General features: G+C 38.1%; 1 protein-coding gene across 2 annotated transcripts in view; it reads left to right on the top strand.

Moving 5' to 3' along the window:
• The window catches only part of eml6 (EMAP like 6), a 69,896-nt gene extending 59,030 nt beyond the window's left edge, over window positions 1–10,866 (top strand). Inside the window, exons 31-42 of one of the 2 annotated variants that reach the window (XM_037545040.1) lie at window positions 99–119; window positions 2,984–3,157; window positions 4,066–4,274; window positions 4,653–4,810; window positions 5,404–5,518; window positions 5,755–5,943; window positions 6,910–7,082; window positions 7,530–7,692; window positions 9,145–9,248; window positions 9,357–9,510; window positions 10,150–10,250; window positions 10,359–10,866. In XM_037545040.1, the coding sequence (XP_037400937.1) occupies window positions 99–119; window positions 2,984–3,157; window positions 4,066–4,274; window positions 4,653–4,810; window positions 5,404–5,518; window positions 5,755–5,943; window positions 6,910–7,082; window positions 7,530–7,692; window positions 9,145–9,248; window positions 9,357–9,510; window positions 10,150–10,250; window positions 10,359–10,383 (1,586 nt within the window). In that variant the 3' untranslated portion in view covers window positions 10,384–10,866. The remainder of the gene's footprint in view (window positions 1–98; window positions 120–2,983; window positions 3,158–4,065; window positions 4,275–4,652; window positions 4,811–5,403; window positions 5,519–5,754; window positions 5,944–6,909; window positions 7,083–7,529; window positions 7,693–9,144; window positions 9,249–9,356; window positions 9,511–10,149; window positions 10,251–10,358) is intronic. The other variant, XM_017721910.2, reaches the window with a different exon arrangement.
• The last annotated feature ends 2,986 nt before the right edge of the window (window positions 10,867–13,852 follow it).

The following is a 13,852-nucleotide window of genomic DNA, read 5'->3' as shown; positions in this document are numbered from 1 at the left end:
AGCTGGCATTTGACCTGCCTTGTCCCTGAAGTTCCTTCTCATTGCTTTTTTTTTCTTTGGCTGTGCTCTCATTCCCTCACCTACACCTCACCAATCAGGCGAGATCACTGATCTGCCAGGTAAGACACTGGAACTACAGACCCCATAATGCATTTCAGTCTGCTGTCTGTCCTGTGCCAGTCAAACAACCTACCTTGTCTGCTGTCGTGGTCCCTCAGCACTGAAATAGAAGTGATGCTTTGTGTTTGCTTGATTTAAAAACACACAATTTTCACATGAGTAAAATACATAAACATACATTTGTCTTTCAGTTTCCTTAGTTTTGACAGTAACTGTTGTGTAATATAAGAGTTACTTCACTAATGATTTTCACGATACATGATCCGTATCAGAATACTTTGACAAAATGTGGTTGTAATGTCACATTAAAGCTATTAAAAACGATTATTATTCAACATTCCACATAATGCACTGCCTAAATCCAATTAAACAGGTCTAATGAGCCAGGCAGTTGGTATGGGTCCTTTTAGCGCAGATGATATCCACCATACTCATAAATGCATATTGTCATATTGCCCATCCTTACTGTGTTATATTTAATATATTTATTTAATCTGAATTGTGTACATAATTTTGAAACAAGTAAACTTAGTGATCACTTTTATTCAGTGTATATTTCCATACTGTCACTCCTCCGCAATAGAGTTAGGGCCAGAAATATTTGGACAGTGACACAGTCTTCATGATTTGGGCTCTGCATGCCACCACATTGGATTTGAAATGAAACAACTGAGATGCAATTGAACTTTAGATGTTTTTTTGGCAAAGTCTAATCTGGCCTTTCTATTTTTGAGGCTGATTAGTGGTTTGAGCCTTGTGGTGAACCCTCTGTGTTTGCTCTCATGAAGTCTTCTCTTTATGACAGACTTAGATACTGATACACCTACTTCCTGGAGAGTTTTCTTAGCTTGGGTGGATGTTGTGAAGGGTTTTTCTTCAAAATGGAAAGTATTCTGTCCACCACTGTTGTCTTCTGTGGACATCCAGGCCTTTTTGAGTTCCTGAGCTCACCAATGGGCTCTTTTCCCCCCAGAATGCACCAAACTGTTAATTTGGCCACTCCTAACATCTCTGCTATCTCTCTGATGGATTTCTAATGAAGGTCTATTTCACTTCCATTGAGAGCTCCTTTGACCGCATGTTGTGGATTCACAGTAACAGCTTCCAAATGCAAATGCCACACCTGGAATCAACTCCAGACTCCAACTCCATTTCCTGGCTTAATTGGTGATGGATTAACGAGGGAATAACCCATGCAGCCCATGAAATAGCTTTTGAGATAATTGTCTAGTTACCTTTGGACCCTTGAAAAAGAGGCAGCTACATATTAAAGAGCTGTAATTCCTAAACCCTTCCTCCAATTAGGATGTGAATACTCTCAAATTAAAGCTGAGTCTTTAACTTTATGAACTTTAAGTCCATGTTGATTATACAACTGTATCTTAAATATGTTTTGGTAAACAGCTAAAGTGCCAAAACTTGTGTCACTGTCCAAATATTTTTGGGCCTAACTGTACATATGCCTGGAAGTGTTCTGACCTTGGCCTCATGGTATTTATCCCAGTATTTTCATTCTTTACAAAAAGTAGTCATTGGCTTGCATGAGTCATATTGGAGCTGGTTAATGTCAAGCCTTTTCCACTTCTTGCCTTCTAGCATGGTGCCTTGGGACTTGCTTTGGAACCATAAAGCCATTTTACAATGTCTTTTGTACATTACTTATGTTCTAAAAGTCCATTAGGCTGACCATTCTGGCTTTGTATAATGGTGATCCCAAAAGAATCCTCAGTTTCGCGGCCTTTTTTGGTTCTGCTTTTACACTGCAAAAAATGGTCTTGGGAATTGAAAGCATTTATAAAGTAATAATTGTAGCTGACACTTAAATGCCATATAAATAATTGCTCTGAACAAATGAATTGTCTTTTTTCGTTAACTGTCTGCAAAAAAACTAATGTAAACATCTAAAGTGCCCAGATTGGTTATCAGTTTTGGTTCCTGAATGCTGGTACTTAGTAGCTCCCAACCAATGACAGAAACAGCTCCAATGCAAATAGTACAGCACTATGTAAGATTTTTGTTAAAGTTGAAAGAAGTAGCATTACTGAGTTAGGAGGAAAAACAGGATAAAATTCATAAGATTTGGCAGAGGTTCATTGTATGTCTTGACACACAGGCTCAGAAAGACAGTCTAGCTTGATGTTTAGGTCTCAAATACAAAAGCAACATTATACTGATGAAAAAATGATGACAATAGTCGATCAATCACTCTCGTCCTCTGAAGACCTGGTGAAGAACTCCACCAAGTTTTGAGCGTGCTCAGCAGTCATCTGATCCATCTGCTCGGGGAAGAGGTCTGAAACACAGCTGGTGTTATGTTTTTCTGCACATTTCCACCAGAGCGGTCTTCAAAACCCCAAATCTGTCTTAGTACCTTTAATAAAAATCCAAGGATCAAACAATCACTGCTGCTTTCTAAAGGTGTTATAGCTCCAAAGCAGAGATCAGAATTTCTGTTGTTTTCATAAGAGCCATGATCCACATCAATACATGCTTTTTCCACCTTGTTTCATGAGTATTTCTCATCATGAGACTGTTGTTACTGCACTGGAAGATAATTCTGAATTATGTAAAGCAATAAGTAAAGATGTCTAAAAATAGGAGGAATGATCTCAGTTTGCTTACAACAGTTGCATAATGAGGAATGTTTAATATGCTTTCACTTGCTAACATGCCATTTTTTGTATTGTTCTATGAACGTTCCTGATATGAACTGTAGAAAAAGAATTTGGGAACCACTATCAGTTTCTCTCAGCTGACCCCAAAGCATCTGGTAGAGTGGAATTAAACTGTTCAGTGAGGATATACACTGATCTCATCTTGTGTGTGTGCGTGTGTGTGTGTGTGTGTGTGTGTGTCTCTGTAGGCCTGGCACCCTCAATCCACGTGTGGGACGCGATGAGTAAGCAGACGCTCTCTGTGTTACGCTGCTCCCACGCTAAAGGTGTCGGCTATGTCAACTTCAGTGCCACCGGCAAACTGCTGCTGTCAGTGGGAGTCGATCCAGAACACACCATCACTGTGTGGCGCTGGCAGGAAGGTGTGTGAGTGTGTGTCAGTCTGTAGGACATGAAAAAAGAAAACTTAGTTCAGTAAATCAAGAAAAATGATCAGATAATGGGTTGATAAAATGTACTTAATAGGGTTTTTTTAAACTTTATTTTTAAATTTTAAATTTTGGCCTGATCTCATTATAATGTGACCAGTCAAATAACCAAACTAGCACATCATTAAAGGTTTATAGGTTTATTTTATCTGTCTGCACATATGGACACCTTACTGTATATATTGTACTTCTGCACACCTTATCGCACATCTTGTACATCTGGACACTCCACAGCTTTATTTCAGCACCAATACCTGCACATATTTATTCAGTATTGTCATTATATGCTGTTACTTGTGCCTCCTTGTACAGAGAAGCTGTGTTTTAAAATAAAAATAGAGAGTTAGACATCACTGGCATCTTTTACTTTATTTTTTTAGGTCAGTGATTAACCCTGTGATGAAATAGAGGGTAGAGTTGTTCTTATCTTACGGTTAGAATTGGAATTCAAGACTTTTGGGTTTTACACTTTTCTTGTCACTCAGCTTATGACAATTTGATTTTAATTTGTGCATGTTTTACATCCAGTCCTTGGGGAACTGCAACCCTTAGTCATTTTAAGGCTTAAAATAATAATAAGGCTAAAAATGAGGAATCTCCTGTAAATAGTTCCAAAAATAAAATTTGCAGCATGTTGACGATGTTCATGATGTAGAACACCACAACTGACCAGAGCTCATGAGTTATGTTGCTTTCTTGCTCTTTATTGACTAGTTTATTCTAGCTCTAACTTATTACACAAAGAATTTTAAGGATTCAGTTGCTCTGTGTAAGATAGTTGATTCTATATTCAGTCTAACTTAGTGGGGTGTTTAATGCTGATCTTCCTGCTAACCCTCCAGGAAGTAAAGTGAGCAGCAAGGCCGGTCACTCTGACCGAATCTTTGTCGTGGAATTCCGGCCGGACTCAGACACCCAGTTTGTGTCTGTGGGTATCAAACACATCAAGTTCTGGACACTGGTGGGCGGCTCTCTGCTGTATAAGAAAGGAGTGATTGGAGCGGTGGAGGACGGCAGGATGCAGACCATGCTCTCTGTGGCCTTTGGTGCTGTGAGTAACTCAAACAACCTACATTAAACTCAATACAGCATAATTAATCACAATAGCATCATCATATATTTCTCAAAAACTACATGTTGTAGTTTAAAACAAAAAGAAGCTCATATTGTTTGTCCTATAGCATAAGATTATACTGCATGAGCTTCAGTTTGAAAAGGTGCAGTGGCTGGCTTCATATGATAGTGATACCCAGCTAGCTGGTGGGATTGGCCATAACTAAATTGGATTTAAAAATGTCTGTAGCTATTATTACCATTTGTTTTATATTTGCTATGTATTTCAAATGGCTGTGAACAAGAAATAACGAAATGAAATATAAGACACTGTAGGATCTGGGAGGGTTAATGTACCTGATTTCCTGTACTGTAGAACAACCTCACGTTTACGGGTGCCATCAACGGCGATGTATATGTGTGGAGGGATCATTTTCTGGTGCGTGTGGTGGCTAAAGCTCACACTGGACCTGTTTTCACCATGTACACCACCCTCAGAGACGGCCTTATAGTCACAGGAGGCAAGGAGAGACCGTGAGTCAAGTGTGTGTGTGTGTGTGTGTGTGTGTGTGTGTGTGTGTGTGTGTGTGTGTGTGTGTCAGAGAGATTTTGTAAGAGTTATTTTTAGTTCTGAGATTATAAATTGCAAAATTATAAGAAAACTTTGCAAATTGGAGGAGTGATGCTCCAAATGGACATTCAAGATTTTATTCCTAATCTCCAATTTAATTTTGAACCACACAGTTCTCTACAGTGAACACACATGTGCACATTTTAATGCACGGTTACTGGTCATTTGCTGAATTTAAGTGTGGCATGTGCAGATGTTGCAGGATATTTTATATTTTATGTTAAAAAAAAAGATGGAGCATATTTTATATTTTATGTTAAATTCAGTGAATAAACAAAAATACTGCAAATATTTTGTGCATTAGAGTTTGTAGAAAAATGCCATACACATCCCTGTAATAGTTTGACTTAAAAAAGCAACAAAACAAAACAACAAAACCCCCAAAAATGAATTTGTTTTCATATGACTGACAGTATGTAACTCACTTTCAGTTTACCATTGTGCATAAACTTGCCTTGTATTTGTGTTAATGTGTAATTATATGCATCCTCCTCAGGACCAAAGAGGGCGGAGCGGTGAAGCTGTGGGATCAGGAGATGAGGAGATGTCGAGCGTTTCAGCTGGAGACTGGCCTCCCTGTAGAGAGCGTCAGATCCGTCTGCAGGGGGAAGGTGAGAGCTAACTGATTACTACACCAGATACACCAGCTCCTCACCTTTCATCACACTGAGCTCGACAGTGAATTACTGTGTTTAGCTTATTCGGTTATGAGCATTAAGGTGTTCAGTGAATAATGAGTCATTATTTATATACTGAATGAATAATAAAACTATATTCAATAATGAATTGAACGGAAGACTCTTATCAACCAAGATTTGAAGGAAATGCTGTTGTCTTTAAATTGAAGGGTAAGATCTTGGTGGGGACGAAGGATGGAGAGATCATTGAGGTTGGAGAAAAGAATGCTGCCTCGAACACGATGATAAATGGACACACGCAGGGTCGAATCTGGGGTCTGGCCACACACCCCTCCAAAGACGTCTTCATCTCAGCCAGTGATGATGGAACCATCCGCATCTGGGACTTAGCAGACAAGGTAGCAGAGTTTGTTGTATCTTTGTAAAGTTGTATCTTTTTTCATTTCTTTTCATCTTTTATCAGTCAAAACAGCAGTTGCAATTTTCAGGAACTGTTTCTGAGGAGATTAGATGTGAAATAATCCAGTTGCACCAGAAGGGAAACGTAAATAAGTGAGAAAGCAGGAGTTTCCAAAACTTTCAATGTTTTAAAAAGGTATTGAAAGAAAAAATGTGACTCCTAACAACCATGGAAGACGTGGTAGACAATCAAACCTGTCATCATCAGATAAACAGCACTTCTCAGATCAATGGAATGACCACCCCAGAGTCCAGACCTCAGCATCACTGAATGTGTTTTGATTGTGAGAAGCAGGAAATGAAACTGAAGCAGGAAATGAAGCAAGAAAACTTTTAAGACTGAACTTGGAATAATACCCCTGCAGATTTCTTAAGGAAACTGAAAACAAGTTGACTAAATATTATATGTTATATATAAATAAATATGTTATTATATGTATATATATAAAGTTGAATGGATAAATGAATAACTTGTATTTAATCACTCTTTTGACTGAAAATTAAATAAAAGAAGTATCTGACTTTTACACAGCACTGTATTTAATTACATAATTACATAATGAATTTGATTTATATGTGATTAACATTCAATTTACATTAACATACATATTTTTCTTCTTCCCACAAAACTGTACACAGCAATAGCTTTTCATCAAATTCAAGTCATAATTTCAAGTCTCTTACTTATAAACACAAATGAAGTATACACTAAAAATCTTGTTTCACTGAGTTATGAGTAAGAAATAATTAATACTAAATCAAATTGTTTAGTTTTTTCTATAAATAAATGTGATTTCTAAGCATTTGTGATTTTAAGTTTTTTTTTTGTTGTTGTTGTTGTTATGAAAGCTCACCGATGCTCACAGTGACGATTCTTCACGACACATTGGTTTATTTCCTTTCAGAAACTTCTGAACAAAGTGAGCTTGGGTCATCCAGCCAAGTGCACCGCATTCAGCCCCAATGGGGAAATGCTGTCCATCGGAATGGAGAACGGAGAGTTCATCGTATTGTTGGTCAGTTCACTCACCGTGTGGGGCAAGAAAAGAGACCGCAGTGTGGCTATTCAGGACATAAGGTCAGCAAATAAACATACAATACATGCACCTCTAATAGTTACCAAATAATGTGTAATAGTTACTGAATAATGTTTAATAATATTTAAAAATAATATTAATTAATGAAGTTAAATACCGCTTCATTCCTTATATAGAAAAGTGGTGAGTGAAAGTATTTTAACTGTATGACTGGGTTGCAGGTCAAATGCATTTGGCAGAAGCTCTTATACAAAGTGACTTAAGAGTTTAATCATGTTAATTCCTCTGATTAATCATAATCACAGGAAGGTGAATGTAATTTTAAGAGTCCTGCCCAAGGACTTTTACTGATATCGGGTGGTGTGCTTGCCTGGTTAGAGGATTAAAGTCCCCTCTGCTGCATGGAGGGCAGCACTGTTACCCAGGGCACTATGTATGTTTTTATAAAGTCCAATTGTGTGGTTTTAATAGGAGAACCGTGTCTGCAGGTTCAGTCCTGATAACCGGCTGCTGGCCGTGGGGTCTGTGGAGAGCGCTGTAGATTTCTATGACCTGACGCTGGGTCCTTCCCTCAACCGCATCGGCTACTGCAAAGACATCCCCGGCTTTGTCATCCAGCTGGACTTCTCTGCCGACAGCAAGTTCATTGCGGTCTGTGCCTGTGTGCTGACTGCTTTGTTACCCATTTAATCATTATTCCTGTTCATTTTTTAAATATTAGTCTCATTTAACTAATTCGTGCAATAATCCTGTCAGTAATGGGTGCATCCAGTGTATGAGTCACAACAAATAAGCAGACAAACAGGCAGTTTACTGTCAGCTAATGGCCTCAGATAATCCTGTGAGGGATTAAGGGATGTCAGGATGAAGCCTCTTTAATCTGAATCAGTGATTTAACTCAAACAAAAGAGGCCCTAGACTGTGCCGTACAGCATTTATTAGTTTTAGGACTTCTGGCAAATAATATTCAGGTGTTACATTTTGTATTGTCTTGTAATTATAATGGTAACAAAAATAAATCAGTGGATATACAGTGTGCACCACATAAATAGACGTTTTCAATAAGCTCCAGCACATTGGCATTGAAACAATTAGGGATGAAGGATAAAAGAATCCAGATTTTCTACATTTCAGGAGGCCAAAATTAATTGGACAATCTAACAAGCAAATTAAAGGGACAGGCCAAAATAAAAAGTGACCACCATACTCACTTCTTACAATAGTGTCACAACAGTCTCTAGATTGAGACTTTCCAGTTTGAAGACTAAGAAAACCCCTCTTTGGAGGTGGGCAGATATTTGGGGGAAAAAAATGCAAATCACGTATATTGGGTATACGTGAGGGTGGGCTGTGTGAGGTGACTGTAGAATGAAGCTGTTAAGATGGCGTTACCTCAACATGACATCTGCGTTCATTAGCCTTTATAGCAGTGTTATGTTGATTGCAACTGTTGCATTATGTATTTGTAGAAGGCATGCTGGGTATTGCAGTGAAAGAACACTGATGGATGAAACACAAAAAGGATACAAAATAATGAATTCCATCAAATTGATGAGGCTGAAGGATCGAATGCTGCACTACAGAATACTGCATAACATAACAAACAACATAATACATTCTGGTTTTAGGCCAGCATGCCACTTTAAATGAAATGCATGACTTCCTGAAATCTGTAATCCACAGGGTTTTTTTGCCTTCAGTCTTGTGAAGTATATAAAATATGTGGGGCTCTTACTGACTTATTCTGATTGATGATGCCTTATGATGACCTGCTTTACTGGCTTTGCCACTTCTTTGCTCCTCATATTGAGAGACAGCAGTAGCAGATTCTGAAGCAAATACCAGGATAAACTCTTGTGTTTTTTGGCTCTCTAAGAGTCATTTTGGCATCTATCATGTCCAAGTTGTGGTCCCCTGAAATGAGAGAGTATATAAATAGTAACACACACTACACAGTTCATCCACTATAGTATTTCATACCTATGAATGAAAATTTACTCCCAGTTTCAGTTCACAGTCTGCTGTATTAGAGAGCCAAAACTGTGTGTATTGTTTATGCAAAAGGTGAACCTGAACTGAATTCAGTCTCTTGTTCTTCTCCAGGTTTCTACAGGAAATTATAAGCGGCAGGCCCATGAGGTCCCCAGTGGTAAGGTGGTGGTGGAGCAGGCCATTACAGAGAGAATCACCTGGGCTTCCTGGACCAGGTAACGTATACAGTATATCTGTACAAGCATTACTATCACAGGAGGATGTTTTAACAGCGTTTATGTAGAAATAGAGTGAATGAACGCTGACCTGTTGCTGCCCTGCAGTGTCCTCGGTGACGAAGTGTTGGGTGTGTGGCCACGCAATGCAGACAAGGCCGACGTGAACTGCGCCTCCGTCTCCCATGCTGGGCTGAATGTGGTGACCGGGGACGACTTCGGCCTGGTCAAGCTCTTTGACTTTCCCTGCCCTGAGAAATTTGTAAGTTTGATTTGGATTAGGGTGATAGTTAAGCCTTAAATCCTTTTTTCCATAGGAGTGTAAAAATGGATAACATTGTGGTGGCCATATCAGGCATATTGAGTTTGGAATATAGGCCAAGATAATGGTATTCAATTAAGTTTGTGCTCTTTTTTTTGTCAAAATAAAAAAAATAAAAAGGGGTATTTTCAAATGTGGAAAAAAAATTAAGCTTAGTGTATTGTTTTGTTGTTTATATTCAATTGTTATATAAATTGCATTTGTCGATTCAGTATATTTTTACTCTGAATCATATTATAAAAAGTAAAAGGTACAATTTGATACCTTGATACCTTTACAGTTTCCATATGTGGACTGAGGGCAGAATGGTACATTTTAATACTTGTTTACAATGTTTACGTACTGTATCAGATTATTTTCAAAGAAGGGAGAAAAAAAAATAAATATTGCAAAATAACACAAGAAATCATTTTAAATGTGTGAAATGTTTCGATATAATTTGATCATTTGTTTGTCCCTTGTCTGAAAAAATTAGTCCAAATATGCCCAAATATGCATTAAAGGGTTGAATGAAGTTTTGTAACAAGTGAGCAACTTCCAGTATGACTGGTTCCTTTCTTTCTTGTCTTTCGTTCACAGGCCAAACACAAGCGCTACTTCGGGCACTCGGCTCACGTGACCAACATTCGCTTCTCCTACGATGACAAATATGTGATAAGCGTTGGAGGCAACGACTGCAGGTCAGCTGAAAGGCCTGAAGGCAACGTTAACACAACACTCTGTATGTAGATTGATGAACAAATGCTAAATTGCACATACTGAGAGTTTTTATTCTCTGTCTTTCACAGTGTATTTGTATGGAGATGCATTTGATGGGAGCCCAGCCTATAGTAACTGAGCATCAATCAAGAGGGATTCCTCCCCAATACCTCCAGTATCTGAATGCTGCATACCTTCAATGCTGCATATGATCGCAGTGTGTGTGGATGGGTTCAAACCGTGGCTGACTGCGCTGCCGTTCTACAGCAGAAACAGTGTGTTTGTCACCATTCCATCAAGTGTAATGTTTACGTTCTCATGTACTCAAGAGAAAAAAAACAAACGCATAATCATGCCAATATTTCAAAAGAGATAAATGTATTATTTTTTGGTTTTGACATGAAGTGCCTTAAACACACAGTTTGCTGAATTTAGCCCACTAAATGGTTAAGATGCATATCTGGTGCTATATGGAACATGTCAATTTAGGGCTTTGAATGGTCTGTAAAACTTCATGTTATGCAAATTGTTCATTTTTTTATTTGATATTTTTACATTGTGGTCAGATATATCCAGTTACTAAAGTTCTTCCTCATGTATGTGTATGTATATATATATATATATATATATATATATATATATATATATATATATATATGTATGTATGTATGTATGTATGTATGTATGTATGTGTGTGTGTGTATATATACTCACTGGCCACTTTATTAGGTACAATGTTCAATTGCTTATTAACACAAATAGCTAATCAGCCAATCACATGGCCGCAACTCAATGCATTTAGGCATGTAGAGGTGGTCAAGACAACTTGCTGAAGTGCAGACCGAGCATCAGAATGGGGAAGAAAGGTGATTTAAGAGACTGTGAACGTGGCCTTGTTGTTGGTGTCAGGCGGGCTGGTCTGAGTATTTCAGAAACTGCTGATCTCCTGGGATTTTCATGCACAACCATCTCTAGGGTTTACAGAGAATGGTCTGAAAAGAGAAAATATCCAGTGAGCGGCAGTTGTGTGGACGAAAATGCCTTGTTGATGTGAGAGGTCAGAGGAGAATGGGCAGACTGGTTCAAGGTGATAGAAAGGCAACAGTAACTCAAACAACCACTTGTCACAACCAAGGAATGCAGAATATCATCTCTGAATGCACAACACGTCGAACCTTGAAGAAGAAGCTACAGCAGCAGAAGACCACACCGGGTGCCACTCCTGTTAGCTAAGAACAGGAAACTGAGACTACAATTCACTCCAACTCACCAAAATTGGACAATAGAAGATTGGAAAAATGTTGCCTGGTCTGACGAGTCTTGATTTCAGCTGTGACGTTCAGATGGAAGGGTCAGAATTTGGCGTAAACAACATGAAAACATGGATCCGTCCTGTGTTGTATCAACGGTTCAGGCTGGTGGTGGTGGTGTAATGGTGTGGGGGATATTTTCTTAGCACACTTTGGGCCTCTTAGTACCAACTGAGCATCGTTTAAATGCCGCAGCTAACCTGAGTATTGTTGCTGACCATGTCCATCCCTTTAGGACCACAGTGTACCCATCTTCTGATGGCTACTTACACCAGGATAATGCACCATGTCACAAAGCTCATATCATCTCAAACTGGTTTCTTGAACATGACAATGAGTTCATTGTACTCCAGTGGCCATCACCAGATCTCAATCCAATAGAGCACCTGGGATGTGGTGGAACGGGAGATTCGCATCATAGATGTGCAGCCAACAAATCTGCAGCAACTGCGTGATGCTATCATGTCAATATGGACCAAAATCTCTGAGGAATGTTTCCAACAACTTGTTGAAAGTATGCCATGAAGAATTAAGGCATTTCTGAAGGGGGTCCAACCTTTTACTACCTAATAAAGTGGCCAGTGAGTGTAACATATATATATATATATATATATATATATATATATATATATATATATATATATATATATATATATATATATATATATATATATATATATATATATATATGTATCCAAAAACTCCGGACTCAGGAGCCTGTTAAGGCATAAGTACTGTAACTAAATATTTGTAGATGTTATTTTGGACGTGTGCTATTTTTGTTAAAAGACCTTGTTTTTTTTTACGTACGTATGTGTTTATGTATGAAGTATGCAAGCTGGTTGGTCGGTATTGCGGTCTTACAGACGATTAAAAAAAATGCAAAAACTATCAAAAGTACTCTCAAAATGTAGTAAGAAACCAGTGTAATGATGTTGTCCGCAAAGTCTGTATTGCGATGCGCTGTTCGTAGCCAATGGTGTGATGGCAGATGTGTCTATCGTGTACAGATATCTAAGACAATATCTGTAATTTTTATGTTTGTTTTTGTAATCTATGTCAAGATAGAACTATATGTAATGGAAGATGTAAAACCAATGCATGATTTGGACAGTTCAAATATGTGTAATGTTCTAATGATGTTATATTTCAAAAGATGAGTGAATGGTATTAATGCAAAATCCAAAAAAATATTTATTTTGCAATTAAATGAAAAAACGAAATGATCCACCATTAAGAGACTTTTATATTCTCTTTCTGCTTGATGCCAGTTCAGAAAGAAATGTGACCACCATATACCACCAACTTTTCACCAGTAAGTGAAATGCTGCTCATTAGAACTCAGGTGATTGACTTGGTCGGTGAAGAATGTCCCATTTTTTGGGACAGCTTCTTTAGTAGTACACTTTGGTCATTGTCCTGCTGAAAGGTGAATTACTGATTCATTTTGGTTGGCTCTGATAAATTCCACCAATAATATTTGCAGTGATGACAGGAACCAGGGGCATTGATATAACACAAATATCACCATTTGATTTGATATGTCCAAAATGACCAGTGAACCAACACGTCTGAGTCGTAGTTGTAATGTTGATAATAGTAAAATAGTGGTCAGTCTCAAAAAAGCTCTTTTTAGGGACTATTTTGAACATCCCTCTCTGCCATGAATGGGCTTTAAAAAGTATGTTTTAGGTCAAACCATTATCACAAAACTATTGCAAAACAATGTTCCAGACAACAAGTAGAATATTTGTAATGGTTTCATGTAACAACTTTCTAGCTTTCAGAGACATTAAGCTTTTCAGACGCCTGGTTCCTATCACCACCGTGAACAATTCTGACTCTTTAAATTTCTCTAGAACGACACTCGGAATGACTTTGTATACATCTTAACAATGTCATTTTTATTTAAATCGATGGAATTCACCTTTAGGATGACAATTCACAAAGAATGTGTGCTAGTTCATACACATTCCCGTACCACCCTGTTTCACAGAGGACAAGGTTTGCTTGGGATCATATGCCTTTATTTCTACACACAATCCATCACTTAGTATAGTTTAATATTAATCTTATCTGTCCATTACACATTGTCCCAAAATTATTTGTAGCCTTTTATGTTCTTTTAGGCACACTGCAAGCCAACCGCCAACCTTATTGTAACCGAGGCTTACAGTGGTTCGCATCTGGCATATATATATGTGTGTGTGTGTGTGTGTGTGTGTGTGTGTGTGTGTGTGTGTGTGTGTGTGTGTGTACACTATATTGCCAAA

The sequence above is a fragment of the Pygocentrus nattereri genome, chromosome 15, assembly GCF_015220715.1.
Source record: "Pygocentrus nattereri isolate fPygNat1 chromosome 15, fPygNat1.pri, whole genome shotgun sequence".
In the NCBI taxonomy this organism is placed as follows: Eukaryota; Metazoa; Chordata; class Actinopteri; order Characiformes; family Serrasalmidae; genus Pygocentrus; species Pygocentrus nattereri.
This window is presented reverse-complemented; position numbering and strand designations above follow the sequence as displayed.